The following is a 27,457-nucleotide window of genomic DNA, read 5'->3' as shown; positions in this document are numbered from 1 at the left end:
GCCAGGTAAACTGTCCCCTCCCCGGCCACCGTATACCTGGAGACTAGAAGGTGGAGGTTAGAACATTGTTCCAATGTCCCCCTATTCTCACGAAAGCCGTATTGGATATTCGAGAGTCCCCCATTCAGTTCTATATTTTCCCTTAGTTGATTCAAAAGGACTCTACCTAAGATTTTGAAAGTAGAGTCGATGAGGGAAATTGGGCGATAGCACCCGGGGTCCTCCCGATTTCCCTTCTTAAAAATGGGGACTATTATGGATGTTGCCCAAGTTTGAGGTAGGCATCCTTCGGCTGCTGCTCTGAATACTCTGGTCAAAACTTTACTCCAGAGTACTGGGCAATATTTAAAAAAGTCTGCCGGGACACCGTCCGGGCCTGGAGCCTTATTTTTTGTGGTATCCCTAATGGCTTTAAGGACCTGCTCTTCCGTAAATACCACTGTGGCTGCACCATAAGCCACCTCAGTGGTACTTGGGCAGACTAATGGTTCGCCCCCATAAATCTTGCTAAAATGCTGTACCCATCTCTCATCGGGAATTACACAATCTGTATTCAGGTTGTTCTCCCCTGTAAAAAAGGAGTGGTTGATGATTTCCCAGAACTGTTTACTATTTTTTAAAACATCTACATTGAGAAGATCGGTCCAAGCATTGTTCTTAATTTCATTTTTCCTTGCCCTCGCATTGGCTTTATAGGCCCGTCTTAGATGAGAGATTAGTTCTTTATCCCTTTTCTTGGCCTTAAGAGCCAGTTTCAGTTCTCTATGTGCCCTTGAGCATTTGCTATCAAACCATTTGTGGGGCTTTGGGGGGTACTTATATTTAGGTTTTGTAAGATCCCTGACGGTTTGTGCACAGATACAATTAAAAGCTGCGACAACCTGAAGGTTCGAGGCAGTGTGATCTAGACAAGTTTCTATCGGTCCCTCAATTTTGGGAAGTAGGGTTTCCGTAAACCGTTCCTCCATGGCCATACCCCATCTAAGTCGACTGCCTTGATCACTGGGCACCGTCAAGGCGCAAACCCGGGGCTGATCCACCTGCCTGCGCCATAAGTCACTCCAGTGTATTGCAGCTGACAGAGGGTTATGATCACTATGGTGTGAGACCGTAACTTTATAGTCACTGGTCTTTGAAATTAAGCCTACAGACATAAATATGTAATCAATTATCGTCCCCTTAGTTGTACCTTTGTACGTGGGGACCTTCTCATTAATAGCAGTTTTAAATGATTCATATAAATTAAAATTGGCACACAATAAGTCAAGTGACTCCCCCATTTTGGTGTGTTCAAAGTGAGGAATGCAGGCTCCGGCAGGAGAATCTGCATCTAATGATTGACAAGGCAATTGACATTTGTGGCTGTTAAAATCGCCCATTAAAAATATTTCGAAGGGAGTATGTGAATTTTGACTGTATTTATTTATCAAGTTCGCCAAACAATGCACATGTTCGAATTCATTTGGTCCACCCCAGGCATTGTAAAAATTAATTACTAGTATGCTACAGCTTGGGGAGACTGTCCATTCTATAGCTAGAATGTTTGGGGAACCTGAATTCAGTAGGTTAAAAGTTCCTACTAGATCTAATGAAAAAAATGTAATAAGCCCCCCTTTTGCTCTCCCCGCGTTACTGGGACTAGCGGGTATTGTAAAACTTAGGAAACCATCTAAGTTAAAGGAAAGTGAAGTGTCCCACGTTTCTTGCAGAGCTATGACCTTATGTTTAGAAATGTATTGGGTCCAAGTAAGGTCTGATCTTTTAGCTCTTATTCCTGCAACGTTCCAGGTCATAAATGTACATGGTAGGGAATTTACCCTCTCAGGCATGGCTATTATAGGTGATGTTAGGCGTAAAGGTAGTCAATCGTTGGTGTTCAAATCACTTAAAGGATTAAAACGATTAACCAAATCCATAATAGGACCTGTGTTATGGTACGTTGGTGGGTTTCGGCTCACTTTCCTAATTACAGTTTGCCACCCATTCACTGGTGGGACCGTAATTGGGGGGGGCATCCTATGTGAGTTAAAATGGGGCTGTGGGGGATAAAAGAAGCCTAAAGGGACTGCCCTGAGGCTATCACTTTCCTTAATATCTGATCCATCCCAGAACAGAGTACTCGGGCAATGGTCGTTATTAAAGTTTATCACCACACAATCACCTTTCACATTTTTAGCCCGTTTTCCCACCCATCCTACCCTTCTTGAGGCTATGATGCTAGAGGATGTATTTGAGTCACCACTGCTTAAATCATCACACCATTTTTTTGCTTTTCCAATAAGTGCGGAAGTTGACTCCTCCTCGCCTTCCCTTAGCGGGGTCACCCCTAGGAAAACAGCTACGTAGGGTACTACCGCAGGGGGCAGATTTAAATGAATCTTGCTTCCCAAGTAATTAGTTTCCCCTGATGTTAAGGGGACCACCTGTTGGGTAATAGGTATGGGTGGTTGGGGAGCCTGTAAACCTACTATATCTGATTCCATGGGCTCAGAGGTGGCCTCAGGTAGTGGTAGAGGTAGGTGTTGTGCTCTGTGACAATCTACGACCTTTTTATCACCAAGATGCAAGCTATCAATTTTTTTTGCTATATCATCTATCAGGACACATTTTTTTAACAAGCCATCGAGACATGTGTTCATAGTGTCTACTATGTCCTTTGCAATTCCCACTAAAAGGGGTTCAATCCGTTCCTCGAAAAGAGCCTCAATAAGGTCCTTTAGAGACTCCTCCATCCCATGAGTAGCTCGAGGGGGGGCCTCCCTCTTATTACGTTTTTTCGAGGATGATTTTAAAGTTCCCCAAGGGTCCGGATTTACAGTGGGAAGCAAAGTCTGGAATGCACAAGCTTGAGGTAGAGTGGAAACAGTGGCAGTTGTGGGTTTTGTTATGATGACGTCAGGCTCTAAAGGGATGGCTTGTGCTTCAGGTGATATAACTGAGGAGGGAGACTTAGCTATTAAACCCAGTTCTTGCTGTGCTGTAGCAATTTCTTTAGTTAAAGCCCCCACCGCAGAAGTAAGATAGGACAAAATGGAGTCAGATTGTTTTGCCACTTTAGCCTTTTTTCCACCATCGTCTATGGTAGCACCGCTTTTCCGCTTACCCATATTTGCAGGAGATGTACGATAGGTGGCCCAGCCCTGCCTAGTCTTGCCGTGGACTGCCGTAGACTGTCCCGCCCTTGTCCCGGGCTTCTCCCGGTGCCGACCGCGCGCGGTGCGTGGGGCCCCGCGGCAGAAGTAGGCAGCGGCTGGCGCTTGTAGCGCGTCACCCTCGGCGACCTCCCGGTGCTTCTGGGGGATGTAGTTTCCCCTGGCCGTTTCCCTCACGGCGGCGATGTTCTTCTGTTCCGTGTAGCCGTTTCCCTCACGGCCCCCGAAACTGCCTGCAGCAATGCACCCCGTAACAGGAGTGCTCCCTTTAGCATCAATGCTGCCCGCTCTGCAAGGGTGTCCCGCGGTGCGTGGGGCCCCGCGGCAGAAGTAGGCAGCGGCTGGCGCTTGTAGCGCGTCACCCTCGGCGACCTCCCGGTGCTTCTGGGGGATGTAGTTTCCCCTGGCCGTTTCCCTCACGGCGGCGATGTTCTTCTGTTCCGTGTAGCCGTTTCCCTCATGGCCCCCGAAACTGCCTGCAGCAATGCACCCCGTAACAGGAGTGCTCCCTTTAGCATCAATGCTGCCCGCTCTGCAAGGGTGTCCCCACAGTGCTATTGTTACTGGTTAATGAACCCAGGACCGGAGGCTATCAGAGTGCTATTCGTGGTGCGCGCCGAAACTCTCCCCAGAGAGAGCCTCTATGTGCTGCCCCGCCAGGTGAGGGACGGGGAGCACCACCAACACGCCGCGATGCCTGTTGGAGCAACCCCTCCCCGTGTTCTCCTTATCTACAAATTCCTTCTCCTGGTCAGCCATGCACCCTCCCCGTCTCACCCCCCCAACTTGTAACTAAACCTCAATGCTGCCCCTTCCCCCGCTGTGGTGCTCTTAAGTCTCCCTCTAACCCTCGCCACCCGCACCCTCCTCCGTGAGCCTCCAGCCGTCCGAGAAACCGTCTCCCTTCAAAATCAGCGGGAGGGTGCTACTTCTACCCGACATAAGCACAGAGGAGGGGTGAAAAAACACAACAAAGCCCCGGTCACTGGTAATAGGTCTTTGAGCGGCCTGTTGAGTACTCAGTTGCCGCTGCCTTAAGACGGTCACCAATCCGGGATTGTCTTAGCCCGGGCCCACACATTCGGGGGCAATGAAGGTCTATGCCACGACAATGCCAGTCACTGCCTGCATTTTTAACCCCGCCCAACCCTAAATCAGCCTTTAAGCCGCTCCCGCTAACCTCTACAGACCTTCGTCCCTTGGTGGCTTTATCACCAATGCGCCCATCCGTACAAATGCGTGTAGAGGAGGAAAGCTACTCTTGTGTGGGGACCTCCGCTAGATGAGTCACTGTGCACCCTCGGTGAAAGATCCGTTACCCGAATACCCATAAATATAACAATTTCCCTTAACCCTTTATTACTGCCCATAACCTTCTTGCCGTTTTTTAACCAATTCCGTTATACTCTTAACGCCGCTGGCTGCCCCACACCTCTCACACCCTCTCCCCCGTGGTTAGAAGCCCCTGATTGATGGTTCTTGGAGCATTGGGTGCCCAGCGTGGATACAGCCCTCCATGTGTTGCTATGTCTTCTGTTCTACAGGATTCCCATATAACGTATGATTAACAGGCCTAGATGAGCCCCAAAACTAATGGACGACCTTCATCATTGGGGCTCACAGGTCATGCATCTCTGCACGAAGAGGCTTCCCTCTCCACCTTGTAACCTCCTATCAGAAGTCTTCTCTTGGACCTGCATCCTTGCTGTGCTTTCCCCCAACTTTTTGCCTCCCCATCTCCTGTTTTTTGTGATATCGCTTTTGCTGGCTTTAGGACTCTGCGCACTTTATCTCCGCTAGCCAGTACAAAAGTGCTTGTGCTCTCTCGTTTATACATGGTAACCTTGGCTGTCACCCAATTGGCACAGTTAATTTACTAGTATGTCTCGAGTAACGTGACTAACACTCCACATAATACCACTCAGTACCACATAATTACACGTCACATAATTACACTCTATTCAATGCAACATAAATGCACGCCACATACAACTCAGTACCACATAATTACAAGCCACATAATTAGACTCTACTCAATGCAACATAAATACACTCCACATAATACACTATGGCACATAATTAGACACCACAATTACAATATACTCAATGCAACATAAATACAATACACAAAATACCACTCAGTGCGACAAAGTTACGCCACATAATTCCACTTTACTCAATGCAACATAAATACACTCCACATTCCACTCAGTACCACATAATTACAAGTAAAAAAAAACTAGAAGACATTTTTTATGTTAAAATCTTTATTTTATCAGGTTTTTCAGTTATATATAATGTTGTCTTCGTTTGTATAAAGGTAACAAAAATGCTAAACACTTTTTATTATAACTTTTCAACATAATGCACAGCAGCCACAATGCTCTACAACATATCCAAACGTTCTGGCTAAACACATAAGGTCCCAAAGGCGAGACCTATTGGCTATGCCAATGCTTGCTTGTCTAAGTGTTTAAACACGTGCCGACACGGAGATTTTGAGATTACTTCGTAAATATAATCTTTTTTTTTTTTTAATGTTTGTGTGCAAGGGGCTAATTGCTTCTTCCGTATCTTAGCATGGCGATGATGGCGAGCCTTTCTTAAGCAATTATTTATAGCCCTGCATTTCCCCGCAGGCAGCTGAGTATTTCTGAGATGTAGGTTGTAGTCCGCTGCATGCTGGATATCTCGAAGACTCTGTATTGGAATTGGGTCTTGCAAACGTGTGTTCAGTGAAATGCGTTACCACTACAGAGATCCTCCTGTCCCAGTGCACATGATCGTGTCTTTGCCAGAGTACTGTCAGCGCATCCTTTCTCAGTGTGCATGACACCGTGTGCGGTCATAATCCCTGCCACAGTGTTCTGCCAGTAGTGTCTCTATTCCTGTATGCTGTCCTAGTCTCGTGGGTGTTAATATTGCCTGATCACACTGCAGTGCCACTGTCTGCACCATTGCATTGCCAGCGTCTATCGCAGTGTCGTGTCCCAGTGTGCGTTTCAGTGTCTCCTGACTTAGTGTGCATCAGTGTCTTCCTGCCGCAGTACATGTTTTCTCCTGTCCCCTTGCCCCGTTAGTCCTGTTCCAGTGTCGCCCTGTGAAACTATGCTTAAGGGTCTCCCTTCTCCAGTGAGCATATTGGTGCTTCCTTGTGCCATTGCCTGTCACTGTCCCTCTGTCTCAGTTTGCATTTTAGTGCCACCTGCCTCAGTGTGCGTCTGTCTCTCCATGGCACTGGCATGCCCTGTGGCAGAAAGAACGGAGTCTCGGTCCCAAAGCGAGTCAGTGTTTCACCGACACGGAGCATGTCTCCTCTCCCTTTGAGCAGGTCAGTACTTTCCATGACCGTGCGCTGTCACTGTTTGGGAAAATGCAGGGAGAAAATGAAACTACGAGGCTTGTAAAACTAAACGCGCCATAGAGACGATACGGTTTGCTAATGCAAAAGCGGGCTAAAAACTTAAGAACTCCCTTATGGATAGTAAATGCGTCCTGGTAAATCAGTCACTCGCATTTAGAAGCCAGAAACACAAACCAAAGCGCCGTGCTCCGGCAAAGTAAAAGCGGCATGAGATGTCACAGCCCGCTACCAGAAAGCTGTTTCCCGTCCAGGTGCAGGCACATCTCCTGTCCGAGATGATCTGGAGTCGAAGGAGTCGTACACGTGCGCATCGCCTATCCAGGGCGCTTGCACAGCTCCTGTCCCCCTTCCGAACACAAAACCGACGACAATAGATCTCGCCATGGCGAGCACCGCATTTGCTACGCCGCTAGGTGAGACCTAAAAACACACCCATTTACAACTATTCCACAGTGAATAGTAGATCCCTTGGTGAGGTGAAGAGCAGAGACTTTTGTCGGAATGGGTATTCTCAGACAGCACCAAGTCTGACATAGGCCACACTAGTATTATGGATGCCGCGGGGAAAACAAACATTGGCAAAGCCACTATGTCTTGGCCAAGCAAGAGCTGTTCGCTTTGCCAATGTGCCTTAGCCATGTTTTACACCAGCATGGTTATTGTTCAACATGGCTAAAAGTTAATGTTGGGGCATAGAGTGGAAAGGCTTAGAGTGTCGTGAAGAGGCGTAAAGCAGAGAAGTAGCGTAGAGTGGAGTAAAGTAACGTGAAGTAGCGTAGATGGACTTTTGAGTGGAGTAGCGTGGAGTGGCATAGAGTGTTGTGGAGTGGTGTAGAATGGAGCGGAGCAGTGTGCAGTAGAATAGAGCGGAGTAAAGTGGAAGGGAGTTGCATAGAGCGTCACAGAGAGGAGCAGACTTGTACAGCGTCGAAGCGAGCTAGAGTGGTTTGGAGGAGAGTGTCACTGAGTGGCATAGAGCAGTGTTTCCCAAACTGGGGTCCGTGGACCCCCAGGGGTCCGTGAAACATTCCCAGGGGGTCCACAGGCAGCAGTTTTAAAAGCACTGCAAAGTTCCTTGTAGAATTAGCCGTTTTTGTCAACAATAAAAGTGTCAAGATAACACCAGTGAATAATGTACCTGCTGAAGAGAGATGAGAGTTTTGTCCAGTGGCAGGTTTGACTTATCTAATGTAGCACAGAGGGTTAATATGCCTGCTGCTAATAACGCGTACCATACATTTGAAAAAACTATATTTTATGTGCATAGGTCAGTGGGTTACTGCTATTGTCACAGAGATTCGACTGTTACTCTGCAGCTCATGAGAGACAATCCTAATCTAGCACAGTGCCCTATAAACGGTCATCAAAGAACTGCTTACACACTGCATGGTACAAGTTAGTAACTTATGTTTTTACCCAGTCTTTCATTATCTTGATGCTGCTAAAGGGGTTTATTTGGGTGGAAATAGAGATTTATTGTTAACGTCAATGCTAACCACGGTGTCATGTTCTGGATCCTGAGTTTGTGCCTTTCCAGACCAAGCACTCTTTAAAAATGCCTACCAGTATAAATGACATGTGAATCCTACACCTTGTAGTCCCCTTTGCCTTATGTAATATTTTATCTGCACTGATTTACATGTATGATTCATTGTCTCTATATGTGTGTGATGTAAAGTGCTCTGACATCCTACAATGGTATGAGAGATGCTATAAAACAAATGAAATGTATGGGACAGATGTGCTGTGGAACTGTTGAAGGGTGATAATAAGGGAATCATTGAAGAACCCCAACAAAGCTTGTTATATCCTGGTGCATAGAAAGGTAATCATTTACTATTCTGTAAAAGCTAATATAATTCAATATATAATGACAGATGTGTTGTAGAATGCACCATTGTAAACTAAATTTTCTTCGGGGGAGAGCCTCCCAAACCCCCTTTGTAGTGGTCAGGCTCACTCACTGCACTTGGTGTGCACTGTATGGGGACTGGTCTGAAAACATTTGCCAGGGCTGCTTTGGGTTTCCACTCTGGCCCTGGCAGGAGAGTTAATCACGGAGATGCAGCACCAACCTTCCCATTACATTTTTCCGTTTTTTGTAACTCTTTCACTATAAAATACTAAAATCCTTACTAATTAGAGTATTTGTTTTGTGTGCACGTGTTATTATTTTTTTCGAATTACTCTTTTAATGTATGAAATTTAAATCATACAAATTCCAGTGGTGAGTCAATGGGGGTTCTCAGGAGTCAAAAGTTTGGGATGTCACAGAGTGTTATAGAGCGATGTATAGTGGAATGGAGTAGAGTGTCCAAGTGGAGTAGAGTGGCTTGCAATGTTGTAGAGTGGAGTATCGTGAAGTATAATGCTGTAGAGTGTCATGCAATGGAGTAGAGTGGCCTAGAGATGTAGCGTAGAGTGCAGTGGACTGGTGAAGAGCAGTGTTGTAGAGTGCAATGCCGTAGAGTACATTAGAGTGGCGTAGAGTGCAGTAAAGTGGCATAGAATTGAGTGGTGCAGAGCAGAGTGGCGTAGAGAGAAGTGGCAGAGAGTGCCGTGCAGAGCAGCAGAGTAGATTGGCTTAAGATGCAGTAGCATGGAGTTCATTGGTTTTGGGTAAAGTAGCACAGAGTGCAATGGTGTAGAGTGGTGCAAAGTGACATGGTGCAGAATGGCATGGATTGCAGTGGATTGGCATGGCGTAGACTGGATTGCCATAGAGTGCAGTGGTGCAGAGTACAGTGTAGTAGCATAGAGTTCAGGGGTGCAGAGTAGAGTGGTGCAAAGTAGAGAGGAGTAGAGTGTCCGAGTGGAGTGTAATGTTGTAGAGTGGAGTATGGCAGAGAGGAGTAGAGTGGTCTAGAGTGAAGTGGCGTAGAGTACAGTGGTGCAGGGTAGATTAGAGTGGAGAGATGCAGAGTAGAGAGGCGCTAAAATCAGTGGCAGAATTTTCAGTGCTGCAGAGTACATCGTAGTAGAGTGCAGTGGAGAAGAGCAGATTGCCACAGAGTACACTGGTTTTGAGTAAAGTGGCAGAGTGTAGTGGCGTAAAGCAGAGTGGTGTGGAGTGGTGCAAAGTGGTATAGAGTGCAGTAGAGTGGTGTGAAATACAGTGGTGCAGAGTAGATGGTTTAATAGTAGAGTGAAGTGGCGTGGTGCAGGATTAAAGTAGCGTGGATTGGTGTAGAGTTAAGAGGATTAGAGTGGAGTGTCGCAGAGTGGAGAGGCGCAGAGCGGAGTGGCGCGGAGTGCAGTGGCATATAGTACAGTAGCAGAGGTTAGAAGTGTAGAGTGGCATGGAGTGCAGTGGAATAGAGTTGAGTGAAGTGGCGCAGAGTAGAATGATGTAGAGAGGAGTGGTGCGGGGTAGATTGAAGTGCCATGAAGTGGCATAGAGTGGAGTGGTGCAGAGTAGGATAGAGTGGCGTAGAATGCAGTGTTGCAGAGTAGACTGGCGTAGAGGACATTAATTTGAATCAAGTGGCGTAGAGTGCAGTAGTTAGAGTGGTTTAGAGTGCAGTGGCATAGTGTAGAGTGGTGCGGCATAGAGTGCAGTGGCAGCAGAGTGCAGTGATGCGGAGTAGACTAGTGTGGCGTAGAGGTACAGGGTAGAATGCATTCGCGTAGAGTGCATTGGCGTAGAGTGGTGCAGAGCAGAGGCGTTGAGTGACGTTGAGTAGAGTGGTGCAGAGTAGAGTGTAATGACGTGAAGTGGCGTAAAGTGGAGTACGTATAGTGTGGTAGGGAACTGCCATTACAGACAATACAACTTCAATTGAAATAACCATTATATTTGCACAGAATTTTAAAAGTATACAGCGCACAAATGATAATGTGTGTAAAGGTCACCTAGTGTGCAGATTTGTTTTGATCGTATTAAAATATTTGTTTACACTTCAGAATTGCAAAACATTACCTTCATTTGTGCTTTCCGAATTCCAATATATTGTTAAATATCTACACAGTTCATTTACAGGCATTCAAATTACTCCAGCACACCTACAGTAGCCACCATAATTGTCCCATAAATACTGACTTTGAAGTCAAAGAAAGAAAGGTAATCACCAAGCTCCCTCAGAAAAAAGAGCCTGATATTTGACCTGTCTTTGAATGCACAGCAAATGTGACAACAAGATTTAAAAGCCTGTTTACAGCCTTTGAACATTTGTGGAAGGATAGGGTAAACAAAGATTGGTCTACAGGAGGGACAAAATCAAACTTGGCACCCTAAAATAAACAAAGTCTGCAAATAGAAAGCAAGAAAATGTGAGTTACAAATCCAAAAGGTAAGTATTGGGGGGAATGCATTCCCCAGGAAGCTTTTCAAATGTCCCTAAGATATCTTTAGCAAACCAAACAGCTGCGCTGTCTGGTAGGATTCGACCTAAAAATCAGGCGAAGAAATACAGAGGAAGCAAAAGCAACGTTAAAGATACAGAAAGACATGGGATGAAGCAAGCCTGAGCGCCATGAAAATTAATCTCGAACTCCCATTACACCTTCACCTGCCTTGCTCATCGGATTCCTTACATATTAAGTAGGTCCAATTACCAAGACAAGCAGTTGTCACTGCAATCAAAATAAAACAAAATTCTAACTCATTTAAAAGCCGGGTATGTTTTCCTTTTTTAAATTTTAAAATATTCAATTTATATGTGTAGACTAAAAATGCAGACTCCCTGCTACTCACACCAACCATTATTTTTAACCTGTCCATTGGGTAAATAGGTGGTCAGTACACCTGTCCATTTCAGTTAAGGGTATTACAAGTTACGCGGATTTATGTATGCAGCAGCACAAGTCTGGGCCCGCCTTTCTGCCATGAACTAACCAGAGTAGGACATCTGATTGACGCAGGTTGTGGTGGGGTTGGATGGCCTGACTTCAGCTGGTGGTCGTACTCTGACTGCGCCACCCTGCTTTGGATCTGTTGGGGGCACGAGGACATTTCTCAGGGTCAACTGTCACAGTTGGTCTTACCCTGCAGTTGTACTGGGGTTCAGGAGACCAGCATCGCCAATATCATGGCTGGACCCATGATACTGTTAATAGCATTTGGATATCAGCCAGGATATGCAAGGTGTTTGTGTTACAGAATGGAGCCTCACAAGTGTGTGGAGAAGAAGTATCATTCTCCCCACTATGAGAAGAACAAGGGCATAGCAGCGGATGAAAGGAAGCATCCTGTTCTGCTAAAAACGACTGAATTGTAAGCGCTTATGATCATGCAGTCTGTTTCACGCTGTAATTCACTGCAGTCTGAGAATCAAGTGGCCAAGGAGAGTCATCTAGCCAATGAGGCTACCATTGAGGAGGAAAATGAGCTGCTCTCGAAAGGCAAGTACTTGAAGGTAAACTTCTGCTATGTCCAAAGAAGCAAATTCATTTGAGCAGTACCCACTGTCGAAATTGAGGGCTGTTCCATTAAATGCTGTTTTCTAGTTGATGTTAAAGGAATGAAAAGAAAGTGATAGGGTTGCCTTCCGTATCATTCTGTTCAAGTTACCTCTGGAAAGTTTTGATTCAGAGTTCCTTCTTGTTATGGAAATTGTTCCATGCTAGCTAACATGGCACATAAGTCATATCTAACTCTTGACAACACTAGGTCTTTCTCCCTCCATGGACAGGAAAACTAATTGGCAGTGAAGAGATCTTATGAAGCTATGAACCTTACAGACACCAAATATTTGTGGGGCAGCCACCTGGGCTTCCTCACATGCTTTTATTCCAACATTATAGGCTCTGGGTGAAGGGGGACCAATTCTCTCCAGCTGGAACTGATTTTCTGAATGAAGTCTATACTTGACTTTGTACTTTCAATAAATATTACTGGTGGCATTGCTTCTTAGACAAGGCCTGACTGACAGTGGGAAGTGTATATTAACAACATACAGGAAACAAGGACTTTGTATAAAGTGTTAAAAATAATCTCTGCTTCTATATTCAGGGCTGGAACTCGAATAATGAAAATAAAGGGTATTGAATTAAGCAGGACATTTTACACAGGGTACCACAGTAAAGAGACAGTGACGGACAGTGAAAAATTCTAGTAGAACTTGAATAGACGAGCTAAACTAAGTGCAGTAGCTCCCACACCACAGTGGACTCTGCAGCATACTTGAAGTAAAACAGCACCATAAATGCCCATCTCCTCAGACACTTGCAGTGAATCGAACAACGCTATCAACAACGTGCTCCCATTCTCCAAAATTCTAAAAACCCATCTACCAGCTACATTTGCGTCCCTGTCAGCAAACTTATTTGCTAACCTGCCTCACCAGACAGAGTTTGGCTGTAGCAAAAGCAAAACCTCTCCGCTCTGATCAAAAGTACGGCTGAACTCTAAAACCTCAATTGTTTCTACATTGTTAACAGACTACCAAAAACACACTTCAATATCTTTTTCCCCAAAAAGTATTCTAGGGACCATTTTTGGGGTGATGGCTTCCGACTGGCAGCACAGGAGTACCCACTTGCGCCACATCCACTTTCAGATGAATAGAGCCCTCCTTGTTTAAAAGAAGAGAACACCTGTGTCAGCAGACATGTTTATGCACTAAATTCCTCAAAGCTCTTTTTCGTGCATGAAGAGCTCACATTTCAAAGGAAAAAACCCAAATGTAATTTACACAATGTAATATTCCATCATAAAGTAGTTGATCAAACAATACTTGCACATGTGCTGTAAACGTCAGGCAAGAGCACTGCTGAGACATACCATGCTCCTCAAAGTAGGCCTGCAGGCGGTTGATGAGATCTTGTTTGTTTCCTTTCGTCTCCAGACCATGACTCACACACTCCTGCTTCAGTTCAGCCAACTAAAGAAGAGATTAGAATTAGCAGAGACATGAATACTCAATGCTGAATGACAGACCAGACATTTCTTCCCGCTTGCATTTGATTCAACCCAATCTTCCCAAAGTCATTACCACCTTCATCTCTTTCTCCCACAAAAGTGGATGATGAAATACTATGAACTGGGATGACCGGATAGTGTGAGAGAATGAGGTTCTCTGGGATATTTGACTTGTGAGCAAGAAAGGATGTTTCAACATCTTGCATGTACCTTTATTAGTATTGAAGACCCAGGCATGAGCAAAATGCACTACTTGAATACACATGAAATTCATACTGGCGTTCATGACAGTGTCCAGTGACTTGGGATACTATCACAGCACTTGTTCAAGTGACAAGGAACACCTCAGGCTCGGAGCCAAGGTGGTGCAGGGCATTCACAACAGGGCTCCATTTGCTGGGACTTCAGTTACGTCAGCTATTGAACTAGCTAGTTTATTTTTCTGCAAAGTGCTCTAGATTGATGTGTGCCGAGTTCAGATATATGAGGAGCAGGAGCAAACCCACAGAGAGAACATTACATCTTCAGCTTTAAGTCATTGGGACCAACAAGCTATGATATTATGAGGGGAATTATTGAGGTAACTACATAACTATTGTACTGCATTGTGTACCTGGGATTTTATAGTTAGAAGTTTTGTTTTCTAGCAGGCCCATAGTTACATAGGCTGACCGGTCTGTGCCACCTGCTGATTACAAATAAGGATCCCTGTTTTCCATTAATACTGATAAATACAGACAGAAAACATTTTCTTGTCTATACTTATTGTTAAATGTGAATAAAAATTGAACTTTGGTTGCTTTTTGAGTCATTCTAGATACTGAATGCCATGACTGCCAGGCCAGTAGCTGCATGGATTGATAGGTAAGGGGGTTAAAAAAGAAAGGAATTTTAGTTAAGAGGATTTAACAGCAGTAGATATGCACAAGGTTGATAGTGACATTTGCATATTTTCATATAAGTGCATTGATTTATCTTCTATTGACGTTCACAGCATTGAAACCTGGCAGCCATTCAAGCATGAGGGAATTTTTATCTATTAAATATATGTGGAAACATACTAATTTTAGATTCATTTCTCCACAAAACCGAAAATAAATATGGATAAAGATAAAAATTGGCAACAAATAAATAAGGATAAATACAAAAGGAAATGCCCCCCCCAAAAATACCATTGAGAACCCTAAACTTACAAAGCACATCAGTAGCTATAGTTTACTATATTTAATCGATCTTTCTGTCCTGGGGAAGGTGGACCTTACTTAAAGGATGTGACAAAAACATAATTGTGAACCATCATAAGACAGAGAAAGGATTTTGTCTTCGGTGCTATAATCGTGTATTTTTTGTGCAGTTTAATCATTTATGTGGGTACCATCAGGAGTCGTTTTTGACACCTCTTCATGTAATGGCAGTTTTTAGGTCACGCTGAGCCAGGGCATGCGCTGCTCTGCGAGCGACCTTTGACCCTGTCCTCAGGTAGGTCGCCCCCCAGCCGCCACACGGTCCTCCTGTGACGCTGCCCCCGCAATCTGCTGTCGCCTTGCCCCTGCCTGTTGCTGCGTGAGTCTCCTCTGGTCTTGCCCCTCGTTTTCACTTGTTGCCTTGGATTTTGTTTTTTGTATTTTGTACTCCCCACCTGACATCTGCTGTGCCCTTCTGTGCCCCCTTCCCCCGTATTGCCTCTGTGTCCTTCTCCTGTTTTTTTTCCCCGGTTTCATTCTGTTTCCCCGGTTTCACTTGTTGCCTTTGGATTTTTTTTTCTGTATTTTGTACTCTCCATTTGACATCTGCTGTGCCCTTTTGTACCCCCTTTACCCCCCCCCTTTTTGCCTTCTGTGCCCCCTTCCCCCGTATTGCCTTCTGTGTCCTCTCCCCGCTTTCCCCGGTTTCCCTCTGTGCCACCTTTCCCGCCGCTGCATCCCTGCGGCCCCGCCCCCCGCTGTTCCCATTTGCCGCCCCACTCCCGCCTCCCAGCTGCTCCTCCCTCCCACAACCCCTCATATGGAGGCCGCACAGCGGCCGCGCAGCGGACGTGCGCAGCGGGCGCTCCGCTGGCATGCCGCTGGAGCGCCAAAGGCAAGCCTGTCCGCGCCTGGACCGCGCCCAGCGCCAGAACCCCTGGGCACACGACTGAGATACGACACCGCCACCCTCAACGCACTCAACACCGGACGATCACCCGCCTGCTACCGAGCCACCCCGAAACGAACCCACGGACCCTTCGCCTACCAAACCTGCAAATTCACATTCCTCCAAACCTGCACCCCGCTCACCGAACAAAGCAACAACAACAACAACAACCTCAAGTGCATCCTCCTCAACGCCCGCTCCGTCCACAAACACGCCATCGAACTCTGGGACCTCCTCAACACTACAGCACCTGACGTCGCCTTCCTCACGTAAACCTGGATGAACGCCTCCTCGGCCCCCGACATCGCCATAGCCATCCCGGACGGCTCAAAATCACCCAGAAGGACCGTGTCAACCAAAACGGAGGAGGAATCGCCATCATCTACAGGAACACCATCAGCGTCACAACCAACGCCGAAGACACAATCTCCGCCCCCGAACACCTACACTTCCAGATCCACACCAACCCCAAGACCACACTCAGAGGAACCCTCATCTACAGACCCCCGGGCTCGCGCACACAATTCAGCGAAACCTCCGCGACTTCATCAGCCCGCACGCCCTAGCATCACCCGAATACATCCTCCTAGGGGACCTGAACTTCCACCTGGAGAACAACGACGACAACACCACCACCACCCTGCTCGACAACCTCGGACTCAAGCAACTGGTGAACACCCCCACCCACTACGCCGGCCACACGCTCAACCCCATCTTCTCCGCAAGCAACCACGTCTCCTTCAGCCACACCACCGGACTACACTGGACAGACCACAGCTGCATCCACTTCACTTTCAAGAAGACTACATCCCACCACCACACGCAACAGATCCCCCGCAGATGCTGGAGCAAAGTCACCACAGACCAGCTTACCACATCGCTGAGCCAGAACCCACCAGTCGACACCCCTGACACCAACAACGTAGCCCAGAACCTCGCACAATGGATCACCAACTGCGCCGACGACCTCGCTCCTCTCAAGAACCCCCCAGGCAAGATCAGCAACAGGAAAACCACGTGGTTCACCGACGCCCTCAAAGCCTCACAGAAATCCTGCCGAACCCTCGAAAAAACCTGGCGCCACGAACGGACATCAGAAAACATGACAGCCCTCAAGAACGTCACTCGCGAACACCACCAGCTGATCTGCACCACCAAAAGGACATCGTTCAAAGACCGGCTGGACAACAACACCCACAACAACAAGGAACTCTTCAACATCGTAAAAGAACTCTCCAACCCCAGGGCCAGCAACAATGACATCGCACTGTCGCAAGACCTCTGCAACTCCCTCGCCACGTTCTTCTACCGCAAGATCGCAGACATACACGACAGCTTCAGCACCTAAACCACGCCTCCAGCCACCGAACCAACAATCACACCCACCACCCTCAGCGCCTGGACCCCCATCAGCGCTGAAGACACCACCCACGTCTTGAACACCATCCACTCCGGCTCTCCCTCTGACCCATGCCCTCACCACATCTTCAACAAAGCCGACGCCATCATCGCACCCCACCTGCGGAACATCATAAACAACTCCTTTGCGTCAGCCACCTTCCCAGAAAGCTGGAAGCACACAGAGATCAACGCCCTACTGAAGAAACCCACAGCTGACCCAAAAGAACTCAAGAACTTTCGCCCCATCTCTCTCCTTCCCTTCCCGACTAAAGTCATCGAGAAGACAGTCAACAAACAACTGACTGCATTCCTCGAAGCAAACAACTCGCTCGACCCATCCCAGTCCGGATTCCGAGCCAACCACAGCACCGAGACCGCCCTCATCACAGCCATCAACGACATCAGGACCCTGATGGACAACGGGGATACAACCGCTCTCATCCTCCTAGACCTCTCGGCCGCCTTCGATACCGTCTGCCACCGCACCTGGACTGGATCACCTTGTTCCTCTCCGACAGAACCCAGAGAGTCCGCCTCCCTCCCTTCCGCTCCACGGCCACCAAGATCATCTGCGGCGTACCCCAAGGCTCCTCGCTCAGCGCAACCCTCTTCAATATCTACATGAGCCCCCTCGCCGCCATCGCTCGCAATCACAACATCATCTCCTACGCTAACGAAACCCAGCTGATACTCTCCCTCACCAAAGACCCAGCCACAGCCAAAACCAACCTCCAGGAAGGAATGAAAGACGTCGCGGATTGGATGAAGCTCAGCCGTCTGAAACACAACTCAGACAAGACGGAGGTCCTCATCCTCGGACAATCCCCTTCCGCCTGGGACGGCTCCTGGTGGCCCACGGCGCTGGGCACCGCACCGACACCCACGGACCACGCTCGCAACCTGGAGTTCATCCTGGACTCCTCCCTCACGATGACCAAACAAGTCAACGCCAAATCATCTTCATGCTTCAACACCCTGCGCATGCTCCGAAAGATCTTCCGGTGGATCCCCACCGAAACCAGAAAGACAGTCACCCAGGCCCTCGTCACCAGCCAACTGGACTACGGGAACGCCCTGTACGCAGGAACCACAGCCAAACTTCAGAAAACTACTTCAGCGCATACAGAACGCCTCCGCACGACTCATCCTAGACATCCCTCGCCGCAGCCACATAACACCCCACCTGAGAAACCTGCACTGGCTCCCCGTCAGCAAGAGGATCACGTTCAGGCTCCTCACCCACGCACACAAAGCCCTCCACGACATGGGCCCCGAATACCTCAACAACCGCCTCTCGTTCTACACTCCCACCCGCCAGCTCCGCTCCGCCAGCCTCGCCATCGTCCCACAGATCCGCAGAACCACAACCGGAGGCCGCCAAGACATGGAACTCCCTCCCCGCACACCTACGACTGACCCAGGACCATCTCACCTTCAGGAAGCACCTCAAGACCTGGCTATTCGAGCAGTAACAGCACCCCCCTCCCTTCAGCGCCTTGAGACCCTCACGGGTGAGTAGCGCGGTCTATAAATGTATTGATTGATTGGGTTTCCAAAGTGCTGCCACAGGCTTCTGGTGGCCTGGCGCTTGCGTTCACGCGAGTGCACGCGCGCAGCCGCCATCTGGCTTTCTGTAATGGCTCATTAAGCCTTACAGCGCGTGAATCCCCTCCCCTACCCCCTCCCTTCTCCCACTCCCTCCTAGTCAGCTTCATTTTCCTTTCACGGTCGCGCGGCCATTGCTTGTTCTTTTTTGTTAACTAGTTTTTCATCTTGCTCCTTTGCGTTGAAGCTGCCTACTTCTCTTTTTTGCGCCTTTAGTTTCCCGTTTACTCATACACTCTTGTTTGTTTTAACGATTGTTTGCTCTCCGATTCTGTGAATCAGTCTATTTCTCTTGTTCATTATGATTTTTGGTGCCTTCATTCTATAACGCTGTCTAACTCCTGACTTCTCATGCTATTTGTTTCTGAAACTTTTGTTTCTGTTAACTCTCCAACTGCTCATTACTCCATTTTGGTCTCCATTGTAATAGCTTCACTGTATAATGCTCCCTCTAAGTCTTTTTATTTTACCTTTCTAATTCTTTTTTTTTTTTCCCGTGTAATTCTACATTTCCGTATTATAAATAGGACAGTTTCACATCTGGAAACATGCTAGAAAGTGGCAGCATTGAGGCCGCTTTGACCCAGTGACTTCAGCTGTTGTAGTTCTGTATGACTCCAGCCCTGATGATTCCACTCTTTAGAGACTTGGCAGATATGAGCCCTCTGGATATTCATATGTCTAACTGATGAGTCATATTCCCTCCTGAATGGGAGTGCTCATAGCTGTTGCTTGGAAGGTTTTACACCCTCAGACATTGACTATTTTTGCCGTCCTCTGAATATCCGTGATCATTGCATGAATTCGCTTTTTTTTTTTTTTTTTTTGCAGGATGCCTAATTATGTCTCTCTAAACCTTATAAAATAGTAATCGTTCAAGTGGTTTATTATAAACACAATTATACTGTTGTTTCTTATAGTAGATGAGCATTAGCAGTGGGATTGGCTATTATGCAACCCGGAAATACAAACATTACGCACAAGGGCCGCTAAAAGACCAACAATCGTCTCTGCTACGGGCGTTAGGTTGAATTTACGGGAGCCGTATGTAAGTAATGTATAATTGGTCACCTAAGTAAAATCAGAACGGCTTTTATCAACGATGTATTACATAAGGTAGTAAGGCATTTGTTCGAGTCTCAGGGTAGCCTTGGTGTGAGTGAGGTCTGCTTTCCTTCGTTTGTCTGCTGGCAGAGTGGGTCCGCCCATTTGCTGTTCTTCAGTGGCATGGGTGGTAATTTAACATGATGCCTTGACAGCTCTAGTTGATGTCGTTTGTTCAAGCTAATTTAGGAGACTAACTGCCCAACATTATGGATAACAAATTATATTTTGAGTGCAGCTTGGCAGGCACCTTTTCATCTGGATTGCACGATTTGGCGGGTGCATGCTATACAGAAGGGGATTTGACTGTCAAATTGCATTTGGGCACCGCATGGATCGGGATTCAGCGCTTATGTCTGGTTACCGATTCTGAGCCATTTTCGAATAGTCCATTACTAGTTTCAGTTTCAACTTATTTACGCAGATTAAATGCTCGTATAAGTTTACTACCTTTCGTACAGAGAAAATTTGCCGTTTGTTCATGTTTTTAGGTTTGGCAAGGGCCCGGACGTAATACTTAAATATGGCTTTATATAAGATCGACCCTGTTCATTTTTAACGTGTCTTCGTTGCCTTGGTTTACTTTAACCATCAGTCGTGAATCATTAAGGGAGCTCTAGAATACATTTTGAAGTGCTTTCTATTTAGATTTGCTGATTTAAGTATGTACTTATAGGAAGAAAAAATATTGGCTTTAGATGATTTGCCTACTTTTTTGTACCTGCTGCGACATGAAAATATTGGTCATCCCGGAGAAAACAAGCATTGGCATAGCTAATAGGTCTCGCCTTTGGGACCTTATAAGTGTTTAGCCATGCAACAGTTGATGTTGTTGCACCAAGGATATTGTGCTGCATAACTAAATACTTATAAGGTCCCAAAAGCGAGACCTATTGGCTATGCCAATGCTTGTTATAAGTTGAAATGCCTACAATGAATAAAGTTTTATTGTGTTTTGATTGCGACATTACTTGCAGTATGTTTTGTTTTCATGACCCTTCATTATGATATAATTTGTCAATCTTCTGCTAATTCGTGTTGTCAATAAATGAATTCTCGCTTGGGAGTCGAGGGAGATTGTTTGCGTGCATTTAGAGATCTATAATAGCGATGAAGAATAGCTTGGCACACCAACTAAAGTAGCAGGGTTGAATGTCAAAACATAAGTAATTTAAGGTTTAATTGTAGTGTGGCCAAAAGTGTTGGCCTAATTTTTATTTGCGTATAGACAAACACTCCCAGTGTCTGTTATTCAATGATTAGGGATTCGGGGTGTATGATTTCTCTATACTATACCCAGCTACCTTTGGAGAGTTAAGAGTATTTGAAAGTGCTGCATAAAACAAAGGACACTGCTATGGAAACACCATTCAGGCGCAGCCAAATCTGAACTAAAAGGTGACACCGAGACCAACATATGGAAGGGAGATGGCCAATTCAGTTACTTTGGTAGATTAATGCAGTCGATACCACCAATAAAGATTATTTCGTTCTACTTTAGAAGCGAAATCGCACAGGAGCCAAAATGATGTAGGATGTCATATGACAGATGGCTGTGTTTCAGAGTACAGAAACCAGCCAGGTATACTGGTGTCTGCAGTTTAAACAAAGTACACTTGCACTTAACCCACAGCGACAAGAGGCAGCAGTCTACATCTGTCCCTTTACAAAAACAGCAATAAACTCTTGCTGCACTGAAAGACTGTTGAAACTGCCCTTCACGCAAAACAACTTTATGAAACCCATTAAGATTCAAAAAATAAATTGCACATGCTTGCTGGATACATAGATAGAACACCGAGGGGATTAGACAAAAATAGACATGTTAATATTACAAGTTTACACAAGCAGTCGGCTCCCTAACCTTCCACTAATGAAATTAATTAAGAAGGCTGGAATATAACAAGAGTTTAAGCTATTGTCATTTTAACTGGCGATGCCTTTTATGTATCTGTTTTGCTAATTAACACATAAATAAAAGGCATTGTCATTTACAATGCCAATAGCTCAAACTCTTGTAAATGTGAGACATATTCAAAGAAGCAGCTGCCATTGTCCCGGGCTGCTATGAAAGTGAACCCACGCATGGTGCGCTGAATGTTGCAGGAAAGCATGTCGTGCCTGCAGTAGGAGAAACTCATTAAAGAAAATAGTGCTTACAGACTAAAAAAGACGTACCGCGTTACAACCGAAGTAAAAGGGCCAGCCCTCATGGGAGGTTACAAATGAAGATAAGGCGGTACTAAGGAGGGACTAACAAGCCTATTAACGAATCAGAAGCCAGCATTTACGAAGGACAATTACACAAGCCAATGACAAATATGGGCGGAGAGTTGGTGAGGCTTCTATTTCATGCCCCAATACAGCATGCCGCAGCACATGCACTGCCTAGGCTCGACCTAAAAACCACATCTGTAACTACAAATAATATTCATTGATGATTTTAAAATGCAAGAACATGAGCGATCATGTAGTAAACTTGAAAAGGATCAGTTTAGAAAAGCTAAACTGCAACAAACAAACCTATCCAGTAGAAGATTCGGTTGGAGAACGACATTAGAATTCAAGAAACAGTGTACAGCTGTAAAATCGGTTTTATATTCTTTAAGAATCATGCAGAGTAATTTAATGGTAAAAGTGCAAGTAATAGAAAGCCTCTTGATGCAGTATGGTCAAGGTTACTCTTACTTCAGATTATTTCCCATTCTAAACCTCTGGGTCCCTAACATCTAGTGGCGAGACAAGAAACACTCTAGACGTCAGGGATTTTTTTTTAGGTCTCGGGACCATCCGGTCTGCCGAAGGCAGAACCGGAAGTCGAGAGATTTAATGTTTTGGAGAAAAGGGGCTTGAACCCGCCCCTCTTCTCCCCTGTTCTCCATTGGCTGGCCTCTTCAATGCTGGCCAGCCATTGGAGAAGAGGTCCCGTCACTCCGATCAGGCCCCGTCCTTTTCGGATCGGGGGGCGTGTTTTTTGCAGAAAGTCTAATTATCTCCTCCAGCCAATGGCAAGAGGAGATAAAAGCAAAACACGCCCCCGAATCCGAAAACGACGCTGCGTTTCTCCGAGCCATTTCTGCTCTACCTCGGAGAAAGGCAGCGGTGTTCGATGACTGCTTGGAAATATGCTTTTTACAAAACGCTGCAAGTACTGAGGTACCGAAGATTCTCTGTTGCAGCAAGGCACTGAGTGGCGGTAAAAGGAGTTTGATGTAAATATACATGCGTCAGCAGCGGAGGTGCAATAAGCGTGTATCTCAAACAGAAACTGAAACTTCTCTATCAAGGGGAAACATCACTGCCAAAGTTCAGAGCTTGTGAAAAAGCGACCAGCGAAATCACTTGCTAGTTAATGTTCGGGGGGGGGCTAAGCAAACATTTCGGGGGGGGGGCTGAATCTTTAAACAGTAGGCAGAGTGGCGCTGATTTCGGGGGTGGGGGGGCTGAATCTAGGCAGAGTGGAGCTGCGGGGGTTCTTAGAAGGGGTGAACCAACAGCGAGGCATCATTAACATGCAAATGGTCTTTTTAAAGACCTGTGAAGTGCTCGGGCGCGGCTTTGAGTCTGCCCGGGAAGCGGTCTCATCCCGGGCTGCCACACGCGACGGGGGGGGGGGGGGCTGAAGCCCTTTGAGTTCAATGGGTGATGCGTGCCTGATCACAGGTAAATGCGAGAGAGAACGGGGTTGTTGAGCAGGGTCGGGCTGGCTTGCCCGGGCATCGGGCGTTTCCTGTAGCAAAAGAGCTTCACAGTTAACCTCCCCCATGACCCTCCAGCTGGTCCGACATATTTGCCAGGCCTACTTTGGGGTTCCAGTTCGGCCCTGTTGTTGAGTATCCGACCCAGGGCTTTAAGTGGGATAAAAAAAAATGGGTGGGGGGCGGTGTTGCGCGGGGTCTATACGACTTGTATTTTGCTGTCTTTTGTCATTGCATCCAGGCATAATGATACAGCAAGTAACATGATACCTACAACAAGTTAGGACTATTGGCTTTGTCAATCGTTGTTAGTTGCATAAGATAAATTAGCAGTAACTGTGGCTTGTATATAATATTGAAAAAGCATCCACTTGAAGCCCTAGTGACACCACGACAATGTTACTGCTCCTGAGTTTCAAAAAGAGACAACAATATAATCATGCAGTGGCTGAACTCGACAGATTAAGAAATATATCCCAAATTATATATAACAGTCGGTAGACGCATGCCTCTACAGTGTTCTCTTATATTTTGAAACCAGAATTGGTCAAGTTCGTATCCTTTCAAAGTTCCCTTTTCAAACAATCATTATCAACGCCAAGTCTGGCCCTGGCACGGTAGTGCGATTTTTGTTTAGTATTAATAAAATTTGACACTTCAGACAGCAGTTTCAGCAGAGAGGACAAAGAAGGAATGGGCATGGAATCCAAATACTAATCATGCATATTAGTCTGGGCCACTGGCATTTTGCGATGCTGCAGCGTTTTCCTCAGAATTATGGATTTGCCAAACTTCCCAAATAATGCTCGCATAATAAATCTCGCTTTTGAGAGTGATTAAGCTATTGACATTGTAAATAACAATGCCGTTTCTTTAAATGTTTTAAAAACAAAAATAAGGTCATGAGCAATGCCAATAGCTCTAACTTTAACAATGCCGAGAGCGTTGCATTGTAAATGCTTGTTTTAATAGGCCAGGGGTGGAGACTGCCCAGGCTGGGCATGCCAAAGCCCTCACTCTACCCCCCCCCCCAAAGAAGAAATAAGATTTCCTGCCCCCCCCAGGAGGTAGATGTGGGCAATAGCCCCTTATCTGCCCCCACCTGGGGGGGGAGGGGGGGCAGACTGCCCACTAGGCACCAGGGATTTTTATTTTTCCAAAGATCGGGCGGGGGTTGCCCAGAATGGGCATGCCAATACCCCCCCCCCAAAAAAAATGACAGTATTTCTGCCCTCCCCCCTTCAGGAGGCAGTAGCCCCTGATCCGACCCCCTGGGGGCAGGAGGGGGAACAGAAAGCCCACTAGGCCATAGGGATTTGTTCTTTTTATACATAGGGGTGGGGGCTGCCCAAAATAGGCATGCCAATACGCCCTCCACCAAGAAATTACCACAGTCTTTCTGCCCCCCCGGAGGCAGATGGGAGCAATAGCCTCATAGCTGCCCCGTCGTGGGGGGTGGGGGCAGAAAGCCCACTAGGCACCAGGAGTAAATGTTTTTCAAAATTCAGGGGTAGGGGCTGCCCAGAATGGGAATGCCAATGCCCCCACCCCCCCAAAAAAAGATGCCACTGTCTTTCTGTCCCCCCCAGGAGGTAGATGGGGGCAGTAGCCCCTGATTTGCACCCCGGGGGGGGGGGGGAGGCAGAGAGCCCACGAGGCACCAGCGATTATGCTGGCATTTTTTATACGTAGGGGTAGGGGCTGCCCAGAATGGGCATCCCAATGTCCCCACCCACCCAAACAAAATAGCCATAGTCTTTCTGCCCCCTTGGGTGCATATCGGGGCAATAGCCTCCGATTTACCCCCTCCCCAGGGCGGCAGGGCAGAAAGCCCACTAGGCACAGACTTTTATGTGGAATGTGCCTACCTCTGAATTTTCAGTCCTAGCGCAGCTGGCACCAAAGGAAACCTAGCAAACCTATACATTTTTTAAAACTAGACACCCAGGGTAATCCAGGATGGGGTGACATGTCTGGCTGTCACCAGGTTCCGTTAACCAGAATCCCTTGCAAACCTCAAAGTTTGTTTAACAAAAAAAAAAAACTTTGCTCACATTTCTGTGGAGGAAAGTTCTGGAATCTGCGTGGATCCACAAAATTCCACCCACCCCACATTCCCCAAAGTCTTCAGAGAACAAGCATTTGCAATGCAATAGGTCTCGCATTTACGCGAGTTTGAGCTATTGACATTGCAAATCACAAGGTCTTTTATTTTTGTTTTCAAAACAAATAAAAGGAATGGTCATTTACAATATCAATAACTTAAACTAGAGTAAATGCGAGACCTATTGCATTGCAAATGCTTGTTGTTACTCTAATCTGTGCTGAGATTTCCCATCAAGGACAGAAAAATGGCACACAGCTGCACTTTTAGTTTCACATGTTCCATTTAACCTGGTTATAAAAAACAATTGTGCGCTATTTTTCAATCATTTACGTTCTCTGCACAACTAGAAAGGTGGAAGGTCACATCACCCAGAGGGGAACATCAAAGGGGACAGCCCCTTAGTTTTTCTCCACTGCCTGCGTATAGTATTTTCTCAGTGGCCACCTTGCTATGCAAACTAGCCATGGCCAGCACGAGATATCAGCCCCTGAACCTGGCGGATGACGTCATGTCCAGCCCAGTTTGGGGGCTTTAGGTGGGCTTTCACCCTTTTCGCTGGCACCAGCAGATGAATGAAAGGATCACATGAGGACATGTGTTTCTTCTTGTTGGGTTATAATCAGGTGGGCAGGGTTCATCAAGGTTCCTCAGGTTTAAGGTGGTACAACCGGAAGTATTGCTTGGTCTCTGCATTCCCCGCTGCTGCCTTTTGTGGAACATCTGCCACAGCTGGGCAGGGATCCTAATTCCCCACCCCTTTCCAGGTAAGATCGGTGCTTTCACTCCTGCTTTCCGGTTGTTTGCCTTTGAAACTTGGCACAGGTTGGTGCTGGGAAGCCAGGTGGCACTGCGGGCAAGTTTAGCTCTCAGAGATGTGCAAGGGATGTGGCCTAAAGGCAAAGGCTAAGGCTGCCGCCATCCTTATTGAGGAACCAGATGGGAATCCCGGCCTCAGCACAATATCCCATGATGCTAGATCAAGCACTCGACACCCCATTGCAAACAGTTTGAACAAATGTTTAAAATGTGATGTTTGGAACTAGTGTTATAACAGTGCAGTTGTGCTGTGAAGGACTGGAATGCACCTGGACCTAGTGCCCGCTATATGGAAGCGCAGATCAAATCCATAAGCATCCTGTGCGCCTTTCTTTCTAATTTGATTATTTGGACCGAGCTCCAGTTACTTGACTGGCTTTGAGAAAGACAATGACATATTAAAGCAACGCTTGTCCCTGAAGTAGTTCCCAGCCTTGTTTTCTATGTGTTTATCAGCCGGAAATAAACTGCACTTCTCTAATCAATGTACACAGAGAAGCTGCAAAACAACACCGACGCAGAATCACAGGGAGGAGTATGTCTCATAACGACCAACGCTGTGTACTTTAGACATGGGGAAAAAACAGGTTCAAGTCCGGGCGCCAGCCCACCATCCTGTGATTCTGGGCTAAATCACTCAATCTTCGCATGCGTATAACGAAAACATGTTAAATGTGACTGTGCTCATGTAAAGCGCTACTTCAGGTTGAATTTGTAATCAATGCGTTGAACGATGTTACACAAAAGCAGTCATAGACGAGCTCTAGCACCTAGACGTCCCTAAACATTACACATGCAAGGCAGAGTTCAATGGAGGCCTCTGAGTATAGAACAAACAAATGCACAATAATTTTAGGAAGAGATGTGGCCTTTGAAACTGGGGATCCCAGTTCGGATCAGTATGCAGGAAAGGAACACGACCTGGAGAAAGCTGTTTAAGCCAGGGGTGCAAAAGGAGAATTAGTAGTTTTTACAAACCATATACATCTCCCAAGAAGAAATTCGATCACTGGTGAAAAATGCGCAGTGCCTTTTTAATTAGCGTATACATACATGCTTCTAAATCAGGTGCACAGGGGCTGGCAGAAAGCACTGAAAAAGCAGTGCATTTGAAGACACTAGCTCGGTCTGTGGAGATGGGTGGGGTTGTTTATAAAGGAAATAACGTTAGAGTACCCCTAGTGAGCCCGTTCAACTGGAAAAGATGCTCTCTCTCAA

The 27,457-nt window shown here is 46.5% G+C and overlaps 1 protein-coding gene across 4 annotated transcripts in view; it reads right to left on the bottom strand.

The window, feature by feature from the left end:
- The window catches only part of SARNP (SAP domain containing ribonucleoprotein), a 543,793-nt gene that overhangs the window by 481,199 nt on the left and 35,137 nt on the right, over nt 1-27,457 (bottom strand). For all 4 annotated transcript variants that reach the window (XM_085600267.1, XM_085600265.1, XM_085600266.1 and 1 more), the window contains exon 2: nt 13,238-13,337. In XM_085600267.1, coding sequence (XP_085456393.1) covers nt 13,238-13,337 — 100 coding nt within the window. The remainder of the gene's footprint in view (nt 1-13,237; nt 13,338-27,457) is intronic.

The sequence above is a fragment of the Triturus cristatus genome, chromosome 4_2 (genome assembly GCF_964204655.1).
Source record: "Triturus cristatus chromosome 4_2, aTriCri1.1, whole genome shotgun sequence".
Classification (NCBI taxonomy): domain Eukaryota; kingdom Metazoa; phylum Chordata; class Amphibia; order Caudata; family Salamandridae; genus Triturus; species Triturus cristatus.
Note: the sequence above shows the minus strand (reverse complement) of the source record. Positions and strands in the feature narration are given on the sequence as shown.